General features: G+C 42.8%; 1 protein-coding gene across 4 annotated transcripts in view; it reads right to left on the bottom strand.

Moving 5' to 3' along the window:
- The window catches only part of abcc4 (ATP binding cassette subfamily C member 4 (PEL blood group)), a 624022-nt gene that overhangs the window by 168856 nt on the left and 428355 nt on the right, over positions 1-26811 (bottom strand). For all 4 annotated transcript variants that reach the window (XM_087987997.1, XM_087987995.1, XM_087987994.1 and 1 more), the window contains 2 exons: positions 13169-13279; positions 4915-5015 (listed from right to left, as the gene is read on the bottom strand). In XM_087987997.1, the coding sequence (XP_087844123.1) occupies positions 4915-5015; positions 13169-13279 (212 nt within the window). The remainder of the gene's footprint in view (positions 1-4914; positions 5016-13168; positions 13280-26811) is intronic.

Here is a 26811-nt window from a genome sequence, read left to right as displayed (position 1 = left end):
CTTTGCCAATGCAGAGGGAGCATTGCTCCTACATGCTAAGTTTTACTTTGATTATTAGTATTCACTCATTTCAATCTTTAGTGTATGCTTACGCCCTGTAAGACAACAGCCCAAGATGCCTTGTTGTCTACGCTTGATCATGAGGCAAGTGATGGAAAGAGTCATCAACGGTCCTATCAAAAAAACCTCCAACATACACTTAGCTTTGCATAGCAGTGGCAGAGGATGAAGGAAAATAAATAAAATTTTTGAACCCCTTACAATCATCCTCCTGAAAGTTGCTATTGATCAGAAATTGAATATGCATGTTGTGGCTACAAGAGCAGGTCAGAGTCTAACACTTTTGTGGGGAGTATTCTATCTCTTAATGACACCGAAGCCTGTTCACCATCTACAAGGCACAAGTCATGAGTGCCTGAATAAGTGCACTCCAACAATACCCAAGAAGCTTGACAGCATCCAAGACTAAGGTTCTTCAGACAGCACTTTCCAAACCAACAACCAATCTCATTGACAACAGCACAAGATACATGAGAACAGCAGTACCTGCATGTTCTCCTCCAAATTACTCATCATGCTGATTTAGAAATATATTGCCATTACTTGAAAAATGCTTTGTCAAAATTCTGTAACTCCCTCCCTAATAGTCCAAAGATGTGCAAGTTAGGTGGCTTGGCTGTGCTAAATTGGACATAATTTCCAGGGCTGTGTGGGCTAGGTAGATTAGCCATGGGAAATTCAGGGTTATAGGGATAGAGTAGGAGGCGTGTTTCTGGGTGAGATGTTCGTTGGAGGGATGATGTGGACTCAATGGGCTGAATGGCCTGTTTCCAAATTTTTCGGATTCTATGATTGCATTGTGGGCCTATCTACAACAAATGGATCACAGTAGTTCAAGAAGACAACTCACCACCAACTTCTGAAAGACAACTAGGGATGTGCAATAAATGCTAGCCCAGGTAATGAAACCTATACCCACTGAACAAATATAAAAAAATCCAAAAAATATGCATCAAGTCACATAACATTGACAAACCTGATTTGGAAGTACTGAATATAAGGCAGAAACTAAATGTAGTTGGCATTTCCAAGCTCTTTAGAATTAATTGCACTGGAAGTTAACTCTGTCCTCACAGAATGAAATAATCACTACTGCACTTACTTGAAGGCCAATAAATTACTTTGAATCAAACTGGTTAAGGTGGGATTTGAATACAGTGGGAGGGACACAACCGTTGTGCCAAAAGACCTTTAACGAGGCTCTTATAGTTAAACTGATTATGTTAACAGACAAGTTTAAAAAGTTTTTGAATGCAATTCTTTATGATTCATTAATAAAGTGAATACTTGAATAAAACTTGCAAATGGTTGTAGAAATTTGCTAGAGAGACTCGCGAGGGTTTAAACTAGTTTGGCAGTGGGTGGGACCCTAAGCAGTGTTGAGTCAAGAGAGAAGTTCAGAACTGGTATAGAAGTTAAAGAGAGTAAGTTAAATAGACAAGGCAGACAAGAATATTACAATGATCAAGAGAAGACTGATGTATTAGATAGCATTTATTTCAATGCAATGACAGATAAGGCAGATGAACTCAGGGCATGGGACTGGGATAGCTATTCTGGAAACTGAAACATGGCTGAGGGAGGGACAGGACCGGTACCTCACCGTTCCAGGGTACAGATGCTATAGAAAGGATAGAGGAGAGGCAAGAGAGGAGGAGGAGGAGTAGTATTTTTGATTAGGGAAAACATCTCGCAGTACTTAGAAGGATATTCCTGGGCGATTGTCCAGTGAAGCTGGGTGGAACTGAGCAATAGAGGGGAAATGATCACTTTTGATGGGAAAGTATGAAAGACTCCCCCAACAGTCAGCAGGAAATTGAGGAGCAAATATATAGGGAGATTACAGAGAGTTGTACGAATAATAGGGTTGTAACAGTATGGGGTTTTAAACATAGATTGGGACTGCCATAGTGATTTTGACTTAGATATGGAGGAGGTTTTTAAGTGTGCACATGAAAACATTCTCAATGAATATGTAGATGGTCCTAGAGCCGGGGCAAAACTTGACCTTCTTTTGGGAAATAAGGCAAGGCAAGTGACTGAGGTGTTAGTGGAAGAGCACTTTGGGACTAGTAACCATAATTTTATTAGTTTTAAAATAGTTGTGGAATAGGCCTGGTCCACAAGTTAAAGTTCTAAATTGTAGCAAGGCCAATTTTGATGGTATTAGACAAGGATTTTCAAAACTTCATTGGGAGAGGCTATTCACAGGTAAAGCAAGTGGGAGGCTTTCAAAGGCGAGATAACGAGATTTCAGGGCCAGCACATTCCTGTTCGTGTGAAGAGCAAGACTGGCAGGAGTAGGAAATTCAGGATGACCAGAGATATTGCAGACTCTGGTCAGGAGCAAGGAGGCATATGTCAGATATAGACAGCTGAGATCAAATGAATCCTTTGAGGAGTACAACAGGTGTAGGAGTACACATACAAGGGATAAGAGATAGCTTTGGCAGATAAGGTTATGGAGAATCTAAAGAGATTCCATAAATACCTTACTGGCTAAAGAGTAACAAGGGAGAGAATAGGGTGCCCTAAACATCAATGAGGCCATCTATGTGGAACCACAGGAGATGGGTAAGTTTCTATATGAATATTTCCTGTCAGTATTTACCGTGGCGAAAGGTATAGAAGCTAGGGAACTTGGTGAAATAAATAGCAATGCCTTTAATTGAGCTCACATTACAGAAGACGGGACTCTGGAGGTCTTAAACACAAAGGTAGATATTTCCCTGGGACCCGATCAAGTACATCCCAGGACATTGCGAGAAGCTAGGGAAGTAGTTTCAGGGCCCTGAGAAAATTTATTTGCATCTTCAACAGCCACAGGTGAGCTGCCAATAGAATGGAAGATGGCTAATGTTGTGCCATTACTTAAGAAAGGCTGCAAGGAAGAACCAGGGAACTACAGACCGGTGAGCCTGATGTAAGTGATGGGGATGTTGTTGGAGGGGATTCTGAGAAACATGAACTACATGCAGAACTGATTAAGGGTCGTCAGCATGGCTTCATTCTATGGGAAATGATGTCTAAAAAATTTGATTGAATCTTTTGAAGAGGTGACAAGATGATAGATGCAGGCAGTCGAGAGAGTGGTGCTGGAAAAAAACAGCAGGTCAGGCAGCATCCAAAGAGCAGGTGAATCGACGTTTCAGGCACAAGCCCTGCATCAGGAATTTCCTCCAATGATGTGCTAAGCTTTTCCAACACCATGCATTCAACTCTGATCTCCAGCATCTGCAGTCCTCACTTTCTCCTGCTAGATGCAGGCAGCACAGTAGATATTGTCTACATGGACTTTAGCAAGGCCTTTGATAAGATACACCGTTTAGTAGGGCTAGATCACATGGGAACATGGAAGAGCTAGCTAATTGGATGCAAAATTGGCTTGGCACTAGGAGACAGAGCATGTTAGTAGAGTGTTGTTGTTCAGACTGCAGGCCTCTGACCATCAGCGTGCTGCAAGGATTGTTCTTTTGTCTACTGTTGTTAGTTATTTATAGAAACAATTTGGATGAGAATATAGGAGGCATGGTTAGTAAGTTTGCAGATAAAATCAGAATTGGTGGTATAGTGGATAATGAAGATGAATATTTAAGAATACAATGAGATCTTCATCAACTGGTCCACTGGGCCAAAGAATGGCAGACGGCATTTAATTTAGATAAATGCGAGATGTTACATTTTGGCAAGACAAACCAATGCAGGATTTATATTGTTAATGGTAGCACCCTGGGAAGTGTCGTTGAACAGAGAAACCTAGGGGTGCAGGTACATAGTTCCTTGAAACTGATATCACAGGTAGACAGGGTGGTGAAGGTGTCTGGCATACTTGGGTTCATCAGCTAAAGCATTGAGTCCAGAAGTTGGGATGTCACGTTACAGCTGAACAAGACTGGGATAAAGCCACGTTTGGAGTATAGCTTACAACTCTGGTTGCCCCCGCTAAAGGAAAGATGTTACTTAACTGAAAAGGGTGCAAAACAACATTTACAAGGATGTTACTGGGACTAGAGGGCTTGAGTTATAAGGAGAGACTGGATAGGCTGGGACTTGTTTCTCTGGAATATAGAAGGACATGAGCTTAAAGAGGTTTATAAAATCATGAGGAGGATTGATAATGTGAATAGCCAAGGCCTTTTCCCCAGAATAGGGGACTCCAAAAATAGAGGGCTCCAAAAATAGAGGGCATGAGTTTACGGTGAGAGAGGATAGACTTAAATGGGACCTGAGGATCAGTCTTTTCACAAAGAGGCTGGTGCATACATGGAACGAGCTGCCAGAGGAAGTGGTAAACGTGAGTACAATTATGACATTTGAAAGACATTTGGATAGGTACATGGAAAGGAAAGATTTAGAGGGATATGGGCCAAATGCAGGCAAATGGGACTAGTTCAGGAAACCTGGTCGGCATGAATGAATTGGGCTGATTGGTTTGCTTCCATTCTGTCTTACTCAATGACTCTACAATAACTTTGTATAGTAATTTCTGCAATTACAAATTAAGTTACTTACAGCCAGGTTGGTTAAAATTATGATTCAAATTTTTTGTTTGTGATATAGTCATTTTCAGCTAAAATAATCAAATATTAAATATATCAAGAGATATTTTTAAAGCAAAAACTTTTAAAACTTGTTTCAATAATGCTTAAATGCACTGGTTCACGATGGATTTTATATTTGGTAATATGCAGGTAAATTTGAACAGAATGTTGAGGAAAGAAACACTTCTGAAATTGGATTCCAATTGCTCTCAAATCACCGCTTGTGTTGAAAGCAGAAACTCCCCACTGGACAATTAACTCATTAAATGCTTGTAGTTTGCCAAACAATTTAATATTTTAACAGCACTCTTACCAGATTTTCAACTTCAGCACTTTGTCGCACTCCCCACTGGAACATGCCCATTAACGTGATAGCATAAGACAGAGCCAATCCAACCTGTCCTGCATCTAGCTCTGTAAGGTAGTTAAAAAAAAATTACATAAGCGTCATTATGAAACCATGAAAATAATCAAAGTTTATAAACTAAATTTAAAAAAAAAGCATCTTCTTAGGACTTTTTTTGCAGGAGTTTAATTGATTCTAATTTCCCTATAATGTTGGAGGTTGATTATAAATCCATAGATACCTGTAGCTCCACATAAGCAGCTCAAAGTATGATAGTGCAAGTTTCCAGAAATATAACTGGTGGATGTAAATCCATCAACTTTTGATTTGAAATATCATACAGTAAAATACCACTTTGCAGAGAGGGGAAAGTAGACACTGCCCAGCTATTGTATTATTATTACTGAACAAGATTTTAACTCACTAGAACCCATTTAATTACAAGTTAAAATCCTATTCAATAGCTATATCGCCTCCCATATAATTCCTCACTTAGGACTGAAGGTTCAGATTTTCGCTGTTGAGTCAGGTAGCTGGAGTTAAGAAATTTTCCAACATGGGGGTCCCATGTAGTTTTCACTCCATTAAGACATGTCAGGATTGAGTTGGGACAACTAACACCAGAAGATCATGACAATGGGTGAATGATTGTGGTCTTCTACAATTCTGTCCCAAATGTTTTAGAAGCAATTAGGCTCTCCAGCTCTCTCAGTACTTTAACCCCACTAAACCCTGTATATGTAAAAATAAACAAACAATCTAATACAGCTGCCACTCCTGTATACGAGCTCGTGAAAAATCTCATCCATGAAGCCTATTCAAAGTTTTCAAATCTCAAGTGCTCCACTTTTATAAAACCAAACACAAATTCATTCTTCACATGAAACAACTTTTAATCACATCTTTAAACTGTCAATCAAATTAGCAACTCACAGCCCCTGCTCAAATAAACGTAATCTCTAACCTCCGCAAAGCATTGATGGTGACATAACAAAGCCCTCAGCAATAGTCAGCAAAGAACACTTTTGAAAATAGAGTTACTGAGTCATTCAGCATGGAAACAGACCCTTCAGTCCAACTCATTTGTGTCGACCAGGCATCCCAGTGTGACCTAGTTCCGTTTGCCAGCACTTGGCCCATATCACTTTAAACCCTTCCTAATCATGTACCAATCCAGAGGTCTTTTGAATGTTGTAAGTGTACTTGCCTCCACCATGTCCTCTGGCAGCTCAATCCATACAAGCACCACCCTCTGCGTGAAAAAGTTATCCCTTCAGGTCCTTTTAAAATCTTTCACCCTCACCTTAAACCTATGCCTACTAGATTTGGATTCCTCCACCTAGGAAAAAGACTGTAGCTATTCACCCTGTCATTGCTCCTCATGATTTTATAAACCTTTATAATGTTATCTCTCAGCCTCTGATGCTCCACAGAAAATTACCACAGTCTATTCAGCCTCTTACTACAACTTAAACCCTCCAGTCTCAGCAACATCCTTTAAATCTTTCCTGCAACCTGTCAAGCTTAACAACATCCTTCCTATAGAAGAAATGATTTTTAAAATTTGCTTTCAATGAAAGCAATCCAACCAGCGTTTTCTTTGCAATTCACACTCAGAGCTTAAGGCTGTTCTTTCTCTCCCCTCCCCACTCATGTTTAAAAAACAGGGGATTTAAAAGAAAATTAACTATGACATTTGAATGTGACAAAACATGACTTACAAAACAAGCAAACCTTACTGCTCTTCAAGAACACGTCTAATCCATACTCTACTGTATCTTCAAGTTCTGAAGAAGAGTCATAATGGATTTGAAACATTAACTCTATATCGGTCTTCACAGATGCTGCCAGATCTGTTAATTTCTCCAGCATTCGCTGCATTTGTTTTCTATTTTAATGTCAACATACACAGTCTGAACAAAAGAATAATGCTGTGCAAAAGCTTACATATTATTCCAAATACATGCCTATACAGAAATAGGTCTAGAAGTGTCACACAAGAAATAGGCTCTAATTTTCCTTTGTGGTACCGGACCAACAATGGAAAGTGAAGAGGTAGTGCATTCTACAATTCAATGCAGCAGGTTTACTCAAAGGTCTATTGTCAAGTAATTGCTTTAATTTGTAAATATCTTTTCTTTTGTCTTCTAGGCAATTAAAGCTATCAGCACACAACAAATGTTTCTTTAGATAGAAGCAGCATGCAATGAAATTTTACTTGTTCTTTCCTGAACAAACAAAACTCAGAGAATTTTAGCCAAAACTGATAAGAAAGTGATGCTTAGATTGCTGGGCCCAAATGGCAAACAAAATCAGTTTGATTGACTACCAATGCTGAAATAAAATACCATATAGAACATAGAACATAGAAAAATACAGTGCAGTACAGGCCCTTTGGCCCTCGATGTTGCGCCGATCCAAGCCCACCTAACCTACACTAGCCCACTATCCTCCATATGCCTATCCAATGCCCATTTAAATGCCCATAAAGAGGGAGAGTCCACCAGTGCTACTGGCAGGGCATTCCATGAACTCACGACTTGCTGAGTAAAGAATCTACCCCTAACATCTGTCCTATACCTACCACCCCTTAATTTAAAGCTATGCCCCCTCGTAATAGCTGACTCCATACGTGGAAAAAGGTTCTCATGGTCAACCCTATCTAAACCCCTAATTATCTTGTACACCTCTATCAAGTCACCCCTAAACCTTCTTTTCTCCAATGAAAACAGCCCCAAGTGCCTCAGCCTTTCCTCATACGATCTTCCTACCATACCAGGCAACATCCTGGTAAACCTCCTCTGCACCCGTATATGGAAGCAAGAACAATAATAATTTTAGTAATAGTCATTTCAGACCAAAATACACTAGAGAGCTGATTTTTCTGCCTCCTCTTTGTTCCACCTCCTGTATATTAGAATGTCATGCCCAGGATCATCTTTGGAGTGTAGCAGCAACCCCTTCCAAATCCTTCTTTGATAAAACCTAGCACATGATTGACAGATGGTTTAGAAAAGTTATCCACAGAGTTGGGACCTGCTGTTAGTTTCACATATGCTGGATCTACACAGTGGTCATGGACAGCAAACACTGGCACTGCAGAATAAAGAAAGGAATATCTGCTCTGGCCCCATTCAAAGGTTGCAATGGATCTCCATTAATAGCAGTCTAGAGTTCTGTACTGCTCTTCTTCCCTATAACCAGGAAAACCCTGGATATATTGGGGCAAACAAGAAACTCACCAAAGTGAGCCAAACATCTTATTCCTGAGTTTGTGCGAGCTGGACTTACTGGCAACATCCACTGCTAAGTTGGAACGTTATTGATTGATGTCCCACATCAGGATATAAGGTCAAATTTCAAGCTGAAGCTACAATTCATTAATAAACTGCATTATTAGCAGTCTATCAAATGAGACGTATTAAGCTGAGGTCTGACCTACCTGTTCAGGTGGTGGTAAAAGACCTCTGAGCAAACAAAAAAGACTTCCAGTGGTATCTTGATCAACTCTCAACTAAATCTGCCAAGAACTATTTATTTTGTTGCTACCCTCATGTACCATAAAATGTAAGTGAGGGTTTGCTTACAAATACTACCAACAAAATTAATTCACCATGGTGCAGCAATTTGGGCTGTCTCAAGGACACAGAAGATGTGATACAAAAGCTAATTTGTACTGCATTAATGAGCAAAGTCAGAGAAAACGTAAAAGAAAGTGCAGTTTGCAGTGTTTCTCACAACCACCATGGTATTAAGCATGTTGGAATTATAGTTATTGTTATAATGGAGGGAATGCAACAGTTAAGCTGCACACAGCTAAATATCCAAAATAACACTGAATGAATGACCACGTAGATTGGTTTAATAAACTTGGCTGAGAGATAAATGCAGGGAATGTTATTAGAAAATCTTGCCTACACTTTGAAAGGTACTTTGGGATCTGTTCCTTCCAGCTTCGAAGATAAATGAGACCCCAGTTTACCATTTCATCTGTAAGTTGGCAGTTCCTCCAGTATAGTGCTTCCTCAATACTAGGTTACTGCACTTCTACTCCAGACTGTGTGCTCAAAGAGGCATTTTTCCAGAAGACCACGCTTGGTACTTTATTTGTCAATTCTATTATTTTTATCTTTGTTTATGGGATGTGAATTCACTCACAAGGCCAGCATTTGTTGTCCAGCCCAAATTGCCTCAAGTTGGCCACACTGCCGAGAAGTCTGGAGTCACAAATGAAGCAGGTAAGGCTGACAGGTATCCTTCCCAAAAGAACATAAGTGAACCAGATAGGATTTTACAACAGTTCCATGTTTATTATAAAAGTAGCTTTTTATTCCAGATTTTTGCTGAATTCAAATTTCATTGTCTGCTATGGTAAAATTTGAAACCCATGTTCCCTGGACATTAACCTAGAATTCTGGATTACTAGTTCAGTGACAATATCATCAATGTCACCACCTCGCTGGTATGGACAACTGCACTTGGCAGAGAGAGATATATCTGCTCCCTCCAAAAGTGAGTGTAGAACTCCTTGTCTCCAAAGATCGAGAATGATATCAGTGCAATGGATTGAGTCAATGTGAGATTGATATTATCCTCTTCGAACTATTACTTTATAGAAGCTCTCATCTGTGGGATGAGGCTTGAACCCATGCTAAGGCCAGATTCCTAAAACTGAACCCAAAGCTCTAAAGGACACAAAAGCTTTTAAGAGACATAGGGTATAAGATTCAAATTGAAGGAAGGAACAGCTAAGTGAACAGGATGCCTTTCCAAATACTTTTCAAAAATGTTAATCATTTTACATTCGATTTCCTATTAGGAATGAAGAATAGACAGTTCTCTCAGTAAGAAACGGAGGCTGGTATGACTTTCATTAAGTTATCATGCCACACTTGAATGAGTTGCAGTCACAATCATTGCACAAATAAACAGATTTTTCAAGTTACAGGCTTCTCAAGAAGAAAAGGTCTGAATCTGGTTGATCCTTGATTGTTGAAGGAATAAAACCCTGATTGTTAGCTTGGCTAACTCAAGATGGAAGTCATCAAATGAAGGTTCAGGGAGATGAAGTGGCATGTCCGACTCCCATCTGTCAATAGGAGCTCCAAGTACAAGGTAAGTTTCCTGTTCCATTTAATCACACCATCACCCTATCCTCTTCCCTATTCCCTTTCCCATTTACATTTCCAATTACTTGAAGTTTTTAAAAAGGTTACATACATGGGCATCATGCTTGTTTTGTACATATGCAACAAAATTAAATTCAAAGAAAACCATGGAACTGATGATAGTTGAAAATGTTCAACAATTTATTAATGAGTTCAACTTCAATACAAACTGAAGTTCTGTATTGAACTCAATACTGACAACAAAATCCAAGTCTCACCCTTTCTTCCGTGCTTCTCCTCCCACTTGAACTTGGGTCAGTTTTCTTTAATAAGAAATATGTTTTTCTGTGCATGCTAGGCATAAACTTAAAATGCTTAAAGTATAAGTGCAAAATGCACAATAGTGACAAATTGATCACATACTGAGTTACCTCATCATTTTTTATTCTTTCATTTTTTTTCTTTTTTCACTCGTGAGGTGTGGGTATTGCTGGCTAAGCCAGTATTTATTGGCTGTCTGTAGCTATTCTGGAGAAAGTGATGGTGATCTGCCTTCTTGAACGGTTTCCACCCACATGCTGTAGGTTGGCCCACAATGCCCTTAAGGATAGAATTCCACGATATTCACTAGTGACAGTCAAGAAATGGTCATATACTTTCAAGTCAGGATGGCGAGTGGCTTGGAGGGGATTTTGCAGATAGTGGTGTTTCCCTGTATCTGCTTCCCTTGCCCTCCTGGAAGGAAGTGGTTGTGGGTTTGGAAGGTGCTGTCTAAGCATTTTTGGTGGATTTCTGCAGTCATCTTGTAGATAGTACACATTGCTGCAACTGAGAGTTGGTGGTGAGGAAGTACATGCTTCTGGATATGGTGCCAATCAAGTGTCAAGCTTCCTGAATGTCATTGGAGCTGCAGCCATCCAGGCAAGTGGAAATATTCCATCATACTCATGGCTTGTGCCCTGTAATGGACAAGCTTTGGAGAGTCAGATAAGTTACTAATCTAGCCTCTGACTTACTTTTATAGCCACTGTGTTTATGTAGAGAATGCAGTGGAGTTTCTGATCAATGGTAACCCCACAGGATGCTGTCAGTTGGGACATCAGTGAATATCAATTTCCACTGAATGTCAAAGGATGGTGGTTAGATTGTATTTTTTATTGGAAATGGTCAATGCCTGGCATTTGTGTGAATACTTGCCACTATTCAGCCTAAGCCTACATATTGTTGCTTTTTATGATAGATTGTTTTCATACCTAAGGAGTTGTGAATGCTGCTGAGTATTGTGCAGTCATCGTTGAACATCCCTAATTCTGATCATATGAAGAAGGGAGGGTCATTGATTAAGCATTTGAAGTTGGTTGGGCTTAGGACACTATCCTGAGCAACTCCTGCAGAGATGTCCTGTAGGACTCCATCCAAGCAGAGAGATTGTGCCCTGATACTCATTGAGTCCAGTCTTCCTAGGACTCTCAGATGCCATACTTGGTCAAACGTGGCCTTGATATCAAGGATTACCACTCCCACTTCACTTCTGGAATTCAGTACTTTTGTCCAGGTTTGAAGCAGGGCTTTAATTAGGGTAGCAGTTGAGTAGCCCTACTGGGACCCAAATTGGGCATCAGTCAGCAGGTTAGTGCTTGATACCATTGTTCTTACTACCACTTGATAGCACTTTCATCACTTCACAGACGATCAAAGTAGCCTGATGCAATGGTAATAGGCCAGATTGGATTTTTCCTGCTTTTTGCGTACATGACATACGTGGGCAATTTTCCACATGACTAGGTAGATGCCAGTATTGTAAGTGCACTGGAAAAGTTTGGTTAGGGAAGCAGCAAGTTCTGGAGCACTGATCTTCAATATTATTGTTGGACTGTTTTCATGGCCATAGCGCTTGCAGTACCCAATTGTTTCTTGATAACACATGGTGTGAATTTAATTGGCGGAAGACTTGTATCCATGATGCTGGGGACCACCGGACGAGGCCAAAATGGATCATCCACTCAGTACTTCTTGCTGAAAACTGCTGCGAGTACTTCGGCTTTGTCTTTTGCACTGATGTGCTGGGCTTTTCCATCATTGACGATGGGAGTATTTGTGGAACCTCCTCCTCTCATCAGTTGATTAATTGTCTACCACACTTCACGATTGGATGTGGTAGGACTGCAGAGCTTATATCTGACTTATTGATTGTGGGGTCACTTAGCTCTGTTATCACCTGCTGCCTATATCTGACTTATTGGTTGTGGGCGCACTTAGCTCTGTTATCACCTGCTGCTTATATTATTTGGCACACAAGTGGTTCTGTTTTAACAGTTTGACAACTCATTTTTAGGTATGCCTCATGCTGCTCCTGGCATACCCTCTTGCACTCTTCATCCAGGGCTGATCCCCTGGATTGATGTAATGGTTGAGTGGGGGAATACGCTAGTCCATGAGGTTGCAAATTGTGTATTGATGGCCTACAATTCTGAATGAATACCCAATCATGACCTGCTAGATCTGTTCAAAATCTGTTCCATTTATCATGGTGAGCATCCACAATATGAAGGCAGCATTTCGTCTCCACAAGAATTCTGCAGTGGTCACTCTTGCCATTACGGCCATAGACACTGCTGGCTGCATTGGTAGAAGGTAAAGATGAGGTCAAGTATATCTTTCCCTCTTATTGGTATTCCCACCTCCTGTCACAGACCCAGTCTAGCATTTAAATTGTGGTAATCTGCACTCTGGGCAATAGCTGTTACTTCGGTTTCTCAAATGTGAAAAAAAAACAATAAATCAACTTGAACAACATTTTTTAATGTCTGGCCCAATCTACCAGTACCACAGGAAGAAATCAAGGTCTTGTTCAAAGTCTGCAAGTTAATAACAGGGAAGTTGTCAACTAGAACATTTGAACAGTCCACATGTTTGTATGTTCAACTTACCTGCTACACATCCTTCAATAATGCAGTGAATGGAGGATAAAAAAGTAAAGACCATCTTTTAATAAAAGAAAATCAATTCAAGAGTCAATTTTTGGACAAATTTTATCTACAAGTACATTTATATTTAAATGCTTAAATTACAGTACAAATTACATGGTAAAGAAAGTTGAAATTCCTACTTACTGTTGGCAATTATAATAGATCCAAAAGCAACAATACTAACAAAAACTGCACAGAGTGCATCTAAACGAACAGCAAGCCACCGTGAAGTTGACAGAAAAAGAAACCATGTTCCTGCAGAAAAGACAAGAGAAGAAATAAAGTTAAGAAAATCATGCCGAAGTACATTGTATTGTCGTAACAATTCAGAACATAGCTTTATGCACAAAAACAAATTTGGGATGGGTTGATTACAATGATGGTAATTGAAGCTGTAAACGTTTTCATTGATATTACTTTTAAAGTTCTGACTCTCTAAAATGAATCCAACACCCTTGGGGTTTTGACATAATCAGTTCCTGAGTAGCAGTAGCCACCCAGCTATTACACTTACAGAACCAGCAATGTTGTTTAATAAAGGAGAAGTAGCATATACATCCTCACAATGAACTTCAAAAAAAGGATGTGTATATGCAGTAATGTGGTAAAAACAATGACTGCAGGTGCTGGAAACCAGATTCTGGATTAGTGGTGCTGGCAGAGCACAGCAGTTCAGGCAGCATCCAAGGAGCAACAAAATCGATGTTTCGGGCAAAAGCCCTTCATTAGGAATAAAGGCAGACAGCCTGAAGCGTGGAGAGATAAGCTAGAGGAGGGTGGGGGTGGGAAGAAAGTAGCATAGAGTACAATAGGTGAGTGGGGGAGGGGATGAAGGTGATAGGTCAGGGAGGAGAGGATGGAGTGGATAGGTGGAAAAGGAGGTAGGACAAGTCCGGACAAGTCAAGGGGACAGTGCGGAGCTGGAAGTTTGGAACTAGGATGAGGTGGGGGAAGGGGAAATGAGGAAACTGTTGAAGTCCACATTGATGCCCTGGGGTTGAAGTGTTCCGAGGCGGAAGATGAGGCGTTCTTCCTCCAGGCGTCTGGTGGTGAGGGAGCGGCGGTGAAGGAGGCCCAGGACCTCCATGTCCTCGGCAGAGTGGGAGGGGGAGTTGAAATGTTGGGCCACGGGGCGGTGTGGTTGATTGGTGCGGGTGTCCCGGAGATGTTCCCTAAAGCGCTCTGCTAGGAGGCGCCCAGTCTCCCCAATGTAGAGGAGACAGCATCGGGAGCAACGGATACAATAAATGATATTAGTGGATGTGCAAGTAAAACTTTGATGGATGTGGAAGGCTCCTTTAGGGCCTTGGATAGAGGTGAGGGAGGTGGTGTGGGCGCAGGTTTTACATTTCCTGCGGTGGCAGGGGAAGGTGCCAGGATGGGAGGGTGAGTTGTGGGGGGGCATGGACCTGACCAGGTAGTCACGGAGGGAATGGTCTTTGCGGAAGGCGGAAACGGGTGGGGAGGGAAATATATCCCTGGTGGTGGGGTCTGTTTGGAGGTGGCAGAAATGTCAGCGGATGATTTGGTTTATGCGAAGGTTGATAGGGTGGAAGGTGAGCACCAGGGGCGTTCTGTCCTTGTTACGGTTGGAGGGGTTGGGTCTGAGGGCGGAGGTGCGGGATGTGGACGAGATGCGTTGGAGGGCATCTTTAATCACATGGGAAGGGAAATTGCGGTCTCTAAAAGAGAAGGCCATCTGGTGTGTTCTGTGGTGGAATTGGTCCTCCTGGGAGCAGATACGGCGGAGGCGGAGGAATTGGGAATACGGGATGGCATTTTTGCAAGAGGTAGGGTGGGAAGAGGTGTAATCCAGGTAGCTGTGGGAGTTGGTGGGGTTTGTAAAAAATGTCAGTGTCAAGTCGGTCGTCATTAATGGAGATGGAGAGGTCCAGGAAGGGGAGGGAGGTGTCAGAGATGGTCCAGGTAAATTTGAGGTCAGGGAGGAATGTGTTGGTGAAGTTGATGAATTGCTCAACCTCCTCGCGGGAGCATGAAGTGGTGCCAATGCAGTCATCAATGTAGCGGAGGAAGAAGTGGGGAGTGGTGCCGGTGTAGTTACGGAAGGTCAGCTCTTCTATGTAGCCAACAAAGAGACAGGCTACTGCTGGGGACGTCGGGAGAGGGAAAAACGGAGGGCTTGGAGGCCCTGGTCATGGCAGATGGAGGTGTAGAGGGATTGGATATCCATGGTGAAGATGAGGCGTTGGGGGCCGGGGAACCGGAAGTCATGGAGGAGGTGGAGGGCGTGGGTGGTGTCTCAAACGTATGTGGGGAGTTCCTGGACTAGGGGGGATAGGACAGTGTCGAGGTAGGTAGAGATGAGTTCAGTGGGGCAGGAGCATGCTGAGACAATGGGTCGGCCAGGGTGGTCAGGCTTGTGGATCTTGGGAAGGAGGTAGAACAGGGCAGTGCGAGGTTCCCAGACTATGAGGTTGGAAGCTGTGGGTGGGAGATCTCCTGAGGTGATGAGGTTCTGTATGGTCTGGGAGATGATGAATTGGTAATGAGGGGTGGGGTCATGGTCGAGGGGGCGGTAGGAAGAGGTGTCCTCGAGTTGACGTTTGGCTTCAGCGGTGTAGAGGTCAGTGCGCCAGATACCACTACGCCCCCTTTATCGGCTGGCAGAACCCTGAGGGGAACACTACCCCTGCTCATGACTCCACCCCCATTTCCCCCACCATCACACCAACTCCATTTACAGGTTCCGCCCCCACACCCAGCTCCACACCCACACCAGATCCCAGCTCCCAGCCCTGCCGAGTTTTCACCATCCCTCGAGACCTTCCCCTCACTGAGGACGAACGATCAATCCTCAGCAAAGGACTCACCTTCGTCCCCCTCCGTCCACGCATCAATGAATTTAATACACGCCGTGACGTCGAACAATTCTTCCGTCGCCTCCGCCTCTGAGCTTACTTTCACAATCAGGATTCCCATCCACCTTCCGAGGACCCCTTCGCCCACCTCCAACACACTGCATCCACCTGGACACCCCGCGCTGGCCTATTACCTGCCCTCGACCTCTTCATTTCCAACTGCCGCCGGGACATTAACCGCCTCAACCTGTCTACCCCCTTCCTCCACTCCAACCTCTCACCCTCACAACGCGCAGCCCTCCAATTCCTCTGCTCCAATCCCGACCTCACCATCAAGCCAGCGGATAGAGGAGGCGCAGTGGTAGTCTGGCGCACTGACCTCTACACCGCTGAAGCCAAACGCCAACTCGAGGACATCTCTTCCTACCGCCCACCCGACCATGACCCCACCCCCCATCACCAAACCATCATCTCCCAGACCATACAGAACCTCATCACCTCAGGAGATCTCCCACCCACAGCTTCCAACCTCATAGTCCGGGAACCCCGCACTGCCCGGTTCTACCTCCTTCCCAAGATCCACAAGCCTGACCACCCTGGCCGACCCATTGTCTCAGCATGCTCCTGCCCCACTGAACTCATCTCTACCTATCTCAACACTGTCCTATCCCCCCCCAGTCCAGGAACTCCCCACATACGTTCGAGACACCACCCACGCCCTCCACGTCCTCCAAGACTTCCGTTTCCCCGGCCCCCAACGCCTCATCTTCACCATGGATATCCAATCCCTCTACACCTCCATCCGCCATGACCAGGGCCTCCAAGCCCTCCGTTTTTTTCCTCTCCTGACGTCCCCAACAGTACCCTTCCACCGACACTCTCATTCGTTTGGCCGAACTGGTCCTCACCCTTAACAATTTCTCCTTTGAATCCTCCCACTTCCTCCAGACCAAAGGGATAGCCATGGGCACACGTATGGGCCCCAGCTATACCTGTCTCTTTGTTGGCTACGTAGAACAGTTGATCTTCCATAACTACACCGGCACCACTCCCCACCTCTTCTTCCGCTACATTGATGACTGCATTGGTGCCACCTTGTGCTCCCGCGAGGAGGTTGAGGAATTCATCAACTTCACCAACTCCACCCTGACCTCAAATTTACCTGGACCATCTCTGACACCTCCCTCCCCTTCCTGGACCTCTCCATCTCCATTAATGACGACCGACTTGACACTGACATTTTTTACAAACCCACCGACTCCCATAGCTACCTGGATTACACCTCTTCCCACCCTATCTCTCGCAAAAATGCCATCCCGTATTCCCAATTCCTCCGCCTCCGCCGTATCTGCTCCCAGGAGGACCAGTTCCACCACAGAACACACCAGATGGCCTCCTTTTTTAGAGACCGCAATTTCCCTTCCCATGTGATTAAAGATGCCCTCCAACGCATCTCGTCCACATCCCGCACCTCCGCCCTCAGACCCAACCCCTCCAACTGTAACAAGGACAGAACGCCCCTGGTGCTCACCTTCCACCCTACCAACCTTCGCATAAACCAAATCATCCGCTGACATTTCTGCCACCTCCAAAAAGACCCCACCACCAGGGATATATTTCCCTCCCCACCCCTTTCCGCCTTCCGCAAAGACCGTTCCCTCCGTGACTACCTGGTCAGGTCTACGCCCCCCTACAACACACCCTCCTATCCTGGCACTTTCCCCTGCCACCGCAGGAACTGTAAAACCTGCGCCCACACCGCCTCCCTCACCTCTATCCAAGGCCCTAAAGGAGCCTTCCACATCCATCAAAGTTTTACCTGCACATCCACTAATATCATTTGTTGTATCCGTTGCTCCCGATGCTGTCTCCTCTACATTGGGGAGACTGGGCGCCTCATAGCAGAGCGCTTTAGGGAACATCTCCGGGACACCCGCATCAATCAACCACACCGCCCACTGGCCCACATTTCAACTCCCCCTCCCACTCTGCCGAGGACATGGAGGTCCTGGGCCTCCTTCACCGCCGCTCCTTCACCACCAGACGCCTGGAGGAAGAACGCCTCATCTTCCGCCTCGGAACACTTCAACCCCAGGGCATCAATGTGGACTTCAACAGTTTCCTATTTCCCCTTCCCCCACCTCACCCTAGTTCCAAACTTCCAGCTCAGCACTGTCCACATGACTTGTCCAGACTTGTCCTACCTGCCTATCTCCTTTTCCACCTATCCACTCCACCCTCTCCTCCCTGACCTATCACCTTCATCCCCTCCCCCACTCACCTATTGTACTCTATGCTACTTTCTCCCACCCCCACCCTCCTCTAGCTTATCTCTCCACGCTTCAGGCTGTCTGCCTTTATTCCTGATGATGGGCTTTTGCCCGTAATGTCGATTTCGTTGCTCCTTGGATGCTGCCTGAACTGCTGTGCTCTGCCAGCACCTCTAATCCAGAATATGCAGTAATGTAGCTGCTGGTATTCTTGATCACACTCTTCAACATAAATCTCCATCAGCAATTGCTGACATGTCTCAGAACTTCTTGTAAGTCCTTGATAGGTCCAAACTTCAAGGAAAAACATTATACAGCAAGCAGAAGTTTCAGTAGTTCACAGAAATATATACATTTGTTGCAGACTTTGTTTCTGAAATGTTTTTTTCACACACACTCACAAAACTAATAGCAAATATGCCATATGTCCTATAATCTTTAGTCAGAGAGAGCACTTGATCATAATTAAGATCATGGTGGACGCTAAGAAATTGTTTCCATTAGGCGAGGAGACTAGGACCCATGGGCACAGCCTTAAAATTAGAGGGGGTCAATTCAGAACAGAAATGCGGAGACATTTCTTCAGCCAGGGAGTGGTGGGCCTGTGGAATTCATTGCCGCAGAGTGCAGTGGAGGCCGGTTTGCTAAATGTCTTCAAGGCAGAGATTGATAAATTCTTGATGTCACAATGAATTAAGGGCTATGGGAGAATGCCGGTAAGTGGAGTTGAAATGCCCATCAGCCATGATTAAATGGCGGAGTGGACTCGATGGGCCGAATGGCCTTACTTCCATTCCTATGTCTTATGGTTTGAAAATTACTCCTGGGCTTCCATGTCTAAGTCAAGGATTACATTCACGAGTGAATATTTCATGTTTCAAATATGTTTAAAATTTAATAGGGCGAGGAAGACACAATCTTAAACGTACTGTCAAACAAATACATAATTGAAAAGATTTTATTGAATACAAGCATTCAACACTAAAGCATAACTCTATTAATAGCCTATACACCACAGCCAATCAATTTCAGTTTTAGTTTATGTCTAGTGATGACTGAAGTTGGCAACCACATTTCTTCATGAAGCTAACTTTGCCAGCAAATTAAATACCCAGAAGCATAAATATGGGCAACTTGACAGGTCTACACAGTTTTTACACAAAACTGGAAAGTTGGAAGATTTTCTGAGCACAGTTTTCTATCAATACAAGTGAAGACTAGTGTTTGCAGCAATTATATACTTAGAATATAATCATCTCAACTATAAGTTAGACTGAAATCAAAAAGCAGAAAAGGTGCTATACCCATAACAGACAGCAACACGTAATACACATAGGCAGGTAATCACCCAAACCCAAAGTCAGAAATTTGAGATGCAGTAATGATTTTATCACTTTTCTATTTAGTTAATAGTATTTTAGTGGGAAAAGTATTGGAAGCAATAGGGGACAGGATTAATTTGGAGAGGCAGAGATTAATCAAGAACAGTTAGCATGGTTTTATTGTGGCAAGGTCATATCTGATCAAATTAATTGAAGATTAATAGATGAAGGCAATGCATTTGATGTCATTCTCTTGGACTTCAGCACAGCTCTTAATAAGGTCCAGCATATTGAAATTAAAAAATCACACATCAGGTTATAGTCCAACAGGTTTATTTGGAACCACCAGCTTTTGGAGCACTGCTCCTTCATCAGGTGGTTGTAAGGAGCAGCACTCCGAAAGCTAGTGCTTCCAAATAAACCTGTTGGACTATAAACTGGTGTTGCGTGATTTTAAACTTTGTACACTCCAGTCCAACATTGGCACCTCCAATTCATCACTGATAGCGAAGGTAATAGCCCATGAGATATGAAGAAATTTGGCAAATTGGATCCAGAAAGGAGAAGAGGAAGCTGAAGGTGATGGTGGAGAGGGATTTTTGTGACTGGAAGCCTGGGTCGAGAGGGGTCCCGCATGGGTGAGTACTGGGCCTTGTTGTTTGTGGCATATATAAACAATTTAGACTTGAATGTAGGAGGGTTAATTGGTGTTATGAAGTTGAAGGTGTGTACTGTAACTTTAAGAGAGATAGTGCTGCTCCGAATCGAGAGATTACAAGAACCGGTATCTACGACTGGATGGCAGTCACAGAGTACTGGAAAACTGAAAATATGTAACATTTGGCTGTGAAATGGATACCTGAGTTTTGGTTGCTGTTTTGACAACAATTCAAATTTAACCAATCAGTTTAAATTATGCCCCATGATACTAAAACCCAATCTAGTTGAACTTATTGCTTTGCCAACAGCAGACCAATGAGGCAATTCGATGTTGGGGGGTTTAAGAATGCGGACATTTTAAAAATTGGTCAGAGCCCAACTGCTGTAGAGACAGAAACAATCGGCAAGCTAATTGCCAAACTAACATCCTGGTCTTAAAGAAATTAGAAAACATACTTTATCAAAGGTATCTTTTCATATGAAACATCCTCGCAGTAAAAACAAAGGCAACGACCCAGGGAGATCAGCAGCTGGAAGAGTGAAGACACAGAAGTAGAGAGACACTGTGTTGTTTTGAGATTAAATTAATGTAATTTAGTAAGTGTCTTATTGGAACAGTCTATTTTTATAGAGTTGGAGTCAGATAATAAACAGTTAAGGGAAGTGGCGATCCTGGATTTGTGAATAAATTTTTTGTTTAATGTTCATTATTAGAGTTAGAAAAATAAAATTTTCTTTAACTAGTTGAATTCTGAGTCACTCACATTTTAACAGATCACAAGGCAAGGCAAGCTTTTCTGGATATTTGGTTTTAATTAACAGAGGGGTTTGACCTTCCATGTCGCAACAGTTTGGGGGCTCGTCTGTGATGTTCCCCTCCTTCCAGGGAATCTAATCTAAATCATACACAGTCAGTTCTGCTACAACACTGCAGTTCTGTTCTCATGCAATCCCGTATTATAAGAAAATCGTAGAATAGCAGCACCATTTAAACCAGTGGGACTAGAATCGCTTTATAACCAATACACATTTTAAAACTTCACTTTTTACAAACAGTGTGCCAAATTGTTATGGAGAATTTGTGTTAAAAAACACGTGTTATAGTAGAACGACCTATAATATCAGGCATTCCTCTCTGCTGAGCTGTCGTTGTGCCAACAGTAAGCCGATAATGTACAGGGAGGCATTGCATGTCAGCACACATCTCACTTGGGATCATTGTGCAGCCTTGTCGCTTTGGTTTAATTAACAGTGGGGGGTCAACCTTCCGTGTTGTAACAATCGGCAAGTTTTTCAGGTAGTAAACAGCGAGGAGGATTACAGGAGAATATAGATAAGATAGTCAGATAAGCTGACCAGTGGCAAAGGGAATTCAATCATGTTCAGTATAAGGTGACACACAGGTAGGACAAACAGATTATGGGAATGCATGATGAATGGTAGGACCCAAGAAAGCACTGGGAATCAGACAGACCTTGGTATGCATACACACCTATCCCCTCAGGGATAGGTAAATAAAATGTTTATCGTATGCTTAAGGAACATGCCTTTATTAGTCGAGACAGTGACTTTATGAGCAAGGAAGTCATGCTGGAACTGGATAAAATGGTAGTTAGGAATACTGCACGCAGATCTGGAATTCATTTTATAGCAGGGATGTGAAATCACTGGAGAGGGTGCAAAGAGATTTATCAAAATGTTACCTGAGGCTGGAGAGTTTGACATAGAACATAGAACAGAACAGCACAGAAACAGGTTCTTTGGCCCACTGGGTTTGTGCTGACCATGATGCTATTCTAAATTAATCCCATTTTGCCTGCACGCGGTCCTAATCTTGCTTACCTCTGCCTGTTGATGTGACTCTCTAAATGCTTCTGAAACTTTGTTGCTGTATCTGATTCTACCATCTCATGTGACAGCACATTCCAAGTACCCACCACCCGCTGTGTTTAAAAAAAAATTGCCTCAAACATCTCCTTTAAAATTTGCCCCTCTCACCTTAAACCTATCCCCTTCTAGTATTTGATATTTCCACCCTAAGAAAAAGACGACTGTCCACTGCAGCCATGTCTCATGATTTCATCTCCTTCTATCAGGTTGCTCCTCAGCCTCTGACACTCCAGCAAAAACAATCCAAGTTTTTCCTACCTTCCTTTATTGCTAATAAACTTCATTCCGGGCAACATCCTGGTAAACCACTTTTGCAATCTATCCAAAGCCTCCACATTATTCCTATAGTGCAGCAATCAGAACTACGATAATACTCCAATCATGGCCCGGCAAAAATCTTATGCAGCTGTGGCATGATTGACAAACTTTAATACTCAATGCCCCAACTAAGAAGACAAGTGCACCTTATGCCTTCTTTACTACCTTATCCATTCGTGTTGCCACTTTAGGAAGTTATGGATTTGCACCCCAAGATTCCCCAATATATTGACGCTCCTGAAGATTTGGCCATTTTTAATATACTTCCTTCTTATATTTCCATGTATAGTATACTGACCTCCCAAAATGCATCACCTCACATTTGTCCAGATTAAATTCCATCTGCTATTTCTCTGTCCAACTTTCCAACTGATCTATATCCTGCTGCATCTTTTAATAACTTGCCTCACTATCTACAACTCGAATTTTTGTGTCGTCTGCAAACTTAGTATCAGGCCACTGACACTTTCATCCAAATCATTCATGTACATTACAAACTACAGAGGTCCCTGCACTGATCCTTATGGGACACCACTAGCCACAGACCTCCAGTCAGAAAAACAGCCCTGTACAATTACCCACTTCTATGGATAAGTCAATTTTACATCCAACTTACCAACTCACAATTGAGTGTGTGTGTGTGTGTGAGAGATTTAAGGTAAGAGACAGGAGGTTCAGAGGCAGTGAGGAATTTCTTCTCACCCAGAGGCTACTGGCAATCTGAAGCTTGTTGCCATAGGCTGCGGGTATAAACCTGATCAGAATTTTCAAGATAAAGACAATATATTGTTAATTGTACAATTTACCTGGAGCTTTTATCTATCTTATGTCTAATTATATTCTTCATTAGCACTTGTATTGAATGTGGTGCTGGAAAAGTACAGCCAATCAGGCAACATCCGAGGAGCAGGAGAGTCGACATTTCAAGCATCAGCTCTTCATTAGGAATGTAGGGGTTGTCCAAGGGGGCTGAGGTGTTCTTCCTCCAGGTGTCAGGTGACTACAATTTGACGATACAGGAGGCCCAGGATTTGCATGTCTTTGGCGAAGTGGGAGTGGAGTTGAAGTGTTCGGCCACAGGACAGTGGGATTTATTGGTGTGTGTGTGTCCCAGAGTTTCAGAGAACATCTCTGGGACACATGCATCAATCAACCCCACTGCCCTGTAGCCGAACACTTCAATTCCACCTCTCACTCCACTAAGGACATGCAACTACTGCGCCTCCTCCACTAGCAAATTCTAGCCACCCAACACCTAGAGAAAGAACAATTCATCATCTGCTTTGGGACCCTCCAACCACACGGGATCAATGTTGATTTTACCAGTTTTCTGATCTCCCCTCCCGCACCTTATCCCAGATCCAACCCTCCAAATCGACACCAACCTCTTGAACTGTCCTACCTGTCCATTTTCCTTCCTACCTAACCACTCCACCCTCCACTCCGACCTATCACCACCAACCTCCACCCTCATCTATCGCATTCCCAGCTACCTTCTACTCTGCCCCAACCCCATCCATTTATTTCTCAGCTCCCTTGCCCACTCCCCTCCCTCCCCCCAACATGAGGAAGAGCCTATGCTCAAAATGCCAACTCTTCTGCTCCTTGGAAGCTGACCAGCTGTGCTTTTCCAGCACCACAAGTTTTGACTCTGACCTCCAGCACCTGGAGTCCTCACTTTCACCTTCTTAACTTGTATTGAACTCACTGATCTCCTCCCTATGACCAATGTGAGCTCCATTGTAACACTTATTTTAGCCATCATATCCGTTTTCACAGTAGAGAAAGTGTATTTATTTCAAAGGTTTGCTATTTCGTTCTTAGTCATTATGGCATATTGGAAAAAGGCATGAAGTTTGATATTTCTTGCAAGTTTGTTTTAAAGAGATTGGGCAGGTAGACTTTATAAAACATGAGTTTCCCAACTGTGTTGATCTGATCCCCTGTTAATTTGAGCCCTGACTGACAGATAAAAATAGGACTGTCAGAGTGTCAAGGACTTTCCTTGTGCGAATAAAGGGTGCCTTGGTGAAACGATACCAGTCTCTGTGGAGTTATTTCAGTGGTGACTAGAGTAAAACATGTTCTTGAAGAGGGCTGCTCACAACAGTCACATGCCATTATTTAGGAAGCTTGACCCATTCAATCCTGCCAAAGTCAAGGCCCAGTATGTGGAAAAAATGTTTTTTTTTCCAGGTAAATGACATTGGGGCAGATGAAAAGCGACGAGTAATTCTCCTGACAGCTTGTCGACCTACAGCTTATTTGGTTATTAAGAGCCTATGTTTCTCTGACGCACCAATACTAAAACCTTTCAAGAGTTGATGGATTTAATTACAAACCCTAGCCTCCTTTAATTCTGAGCTGCTTCCACTGGCAGATATACCACCGGTGAGGTTGTCACTGGAAGAAACTGTAATGGTTCTAAATTTTTTGGACACACTTCCAGTCACAACTGATAATTTCAGACTTTGGATCAGAAAGATCTGGTCTGGGAAAAACTGAAGTAGCTGGTGGTGATGGGAGAAACAAAGGCCTGTCACAACCAGAGTTGAAACCTTTTTGGACCTGTGGAGATTGGATCACAAAAAGACAACAGCATATTTTTATGGGGAACAAGAGCGATTGTCCCAAGCAAAGGTCACCGCCAGATACTGGCTGAGCTCCACAAAGGTCATCCAGGGGTTTCCAAAATTAAGACATTGTCAAGAAGATATCTGCTGGCCACGCTTGGATGCAGACATGGCCGTGTTGGTGGGGCAATGCTCAGACAAAAATTACTGGCAGTAGATGCCCCACATTCATGGAAATGGCTGGATAAACTATGGACTCGGTTACATACCCATTATGCAGGTCCTTTCATGGGCTCAATGTTCTTTGTCATTGTAAACACCCACTCAAAGTGACTAGACATGCATAGAGTTCATTTGTCAAACACAGCAATGATGATAGAAAAACTGCACATGTACTCTGCACCAGATTAAATCTGATATTCCTGGACTAGGCAGGGGCAGTTCCATTGAGAATGCCAATGCTGGACGCCTGACTCTGCTAAGGAGGAACAGTTTACTAAAGGAAATGAAGTTAGGTGTAGGAACCATGGAATGGCAGCGCATGGGTAAGAGGTTTGGTTGACAAGATCAGGACCAATGACATACAAGGTTTGAGGAGCCGCGATGATCCTGAACAAGCATGTAGACACATGAAAGCCAAACTCTCCGTCAAGCATTGAAGAGACTTCAGAGTGTGAGATGGACATGGCGAATTGACACTTTTGCCGCCGGAAGAAGAGAGTGAATTTCTTCCAAGATGCTCCAGGTGCAAGAGGCGAGATTTAATGCATTAAACACTGCCCAGATGCGATGCAGAGTCAGAGAAACCTTAACCGATGCTAAAACACACCAAAAGGCTCCATAAGAAAAAGTACTGGCCTAAATCATCAGAATTGGAGTGGGAAGGATGTAGTGATTGTAACGAGGTGGACTTCAGAATACGAGTTCCTTGATTGGACCAGATTAACAGTCTCAATCAGACAGCCCAGACTGACCGATAAAAAGAGGTATGTTGGATGTTGTGACACTCTGAAAGCTGACTCTGAGGGAGCTGGACCAGTGTCAAGGATTTTCCACGTATAAAGAATGCGTGACTTGGTGATAGGATACCAGCCTCTGTGGAGTTATTTCATTTTTGGCTCATTTCCCTTCTACACACCTTATTAGCTCCTTTATATACTTTCATTGATTGTCATGGTCTTCCAAGCGAGATTTATATTCTTCATTGCAATTGTGTAAGCATTTATTTTAACTCAATATACTCTCCTGTGCCACTTGTGCTCACGGTTGCTTTTATGTAATGCACTCACTTTGTATTTAATCACATATTTGAATATTTCTCACTTCACATTTCTAAGTTTACTACATAACGGTTTAATAAAGTTTCCTGTGGTCAATTCATTTGTCATCCCTTTGAATTTTGACTGACTTAAATGTAAAACTTTGGTTTGTGACTTTCCCTCTCCCTCTCAAAACTAATATCAAGGTCAATCATATAGTGGTACTTGCACAATGCTATACATCACTATTACACTGTTAAATAATTCTGCTTCATTACCGGTTATTAAATCCAGTATGGCTTACTGGTCATGGTAAACGGTATGAAATACAATCTAGATATTCATTACCTTTATTACTTTAGCTTGCCTGTTATTGTCAATGTTCAGGAAAATTACAAAAGTGCATTAAAAGCAGTTTCTGCTGTTTGCTTCACTAACCTCCATATTTATTATGTATCATCATTTCACCACATGAACCAGTTATGGACAACAGCTACATGATTTGCAGTCCCTTAACTTTAATATTGTCTACAAATCTTCATATTGTCTACGAATCTTCATATGTCTACGAATCTTCACTAGTCTACGAATCTTCACTAGTCTACGAATCTTCATTTGTCTACGAATCTTCATTTGTCTACGAATCTTCATTTGTCTACGAATCTTCATTTGTCTA

This window comes from Chiloscyllium plagiosum, unplaced genomic scaffold (assembly GCF_037043375.1).
Source record: "Chiloscyllium plagiosum isolate Xiang-an unplaced genomic scaffold, Cpla_swu_hap1 HiC_scaffold_6, whole genome shotgun sequence".
NCBI lineage: Eukaryota > Metazoa > Chordata > Chondrichthyes > Orectolobiformes > Hemiscylliidae > Chiloscyllium > Chiloscyllium plagiosum.
The sequence above is the reverse complement of the archived record's forward strand: the minus strand, read 5'-3'. Positions and strand labels throughout refer to the sequence as shown.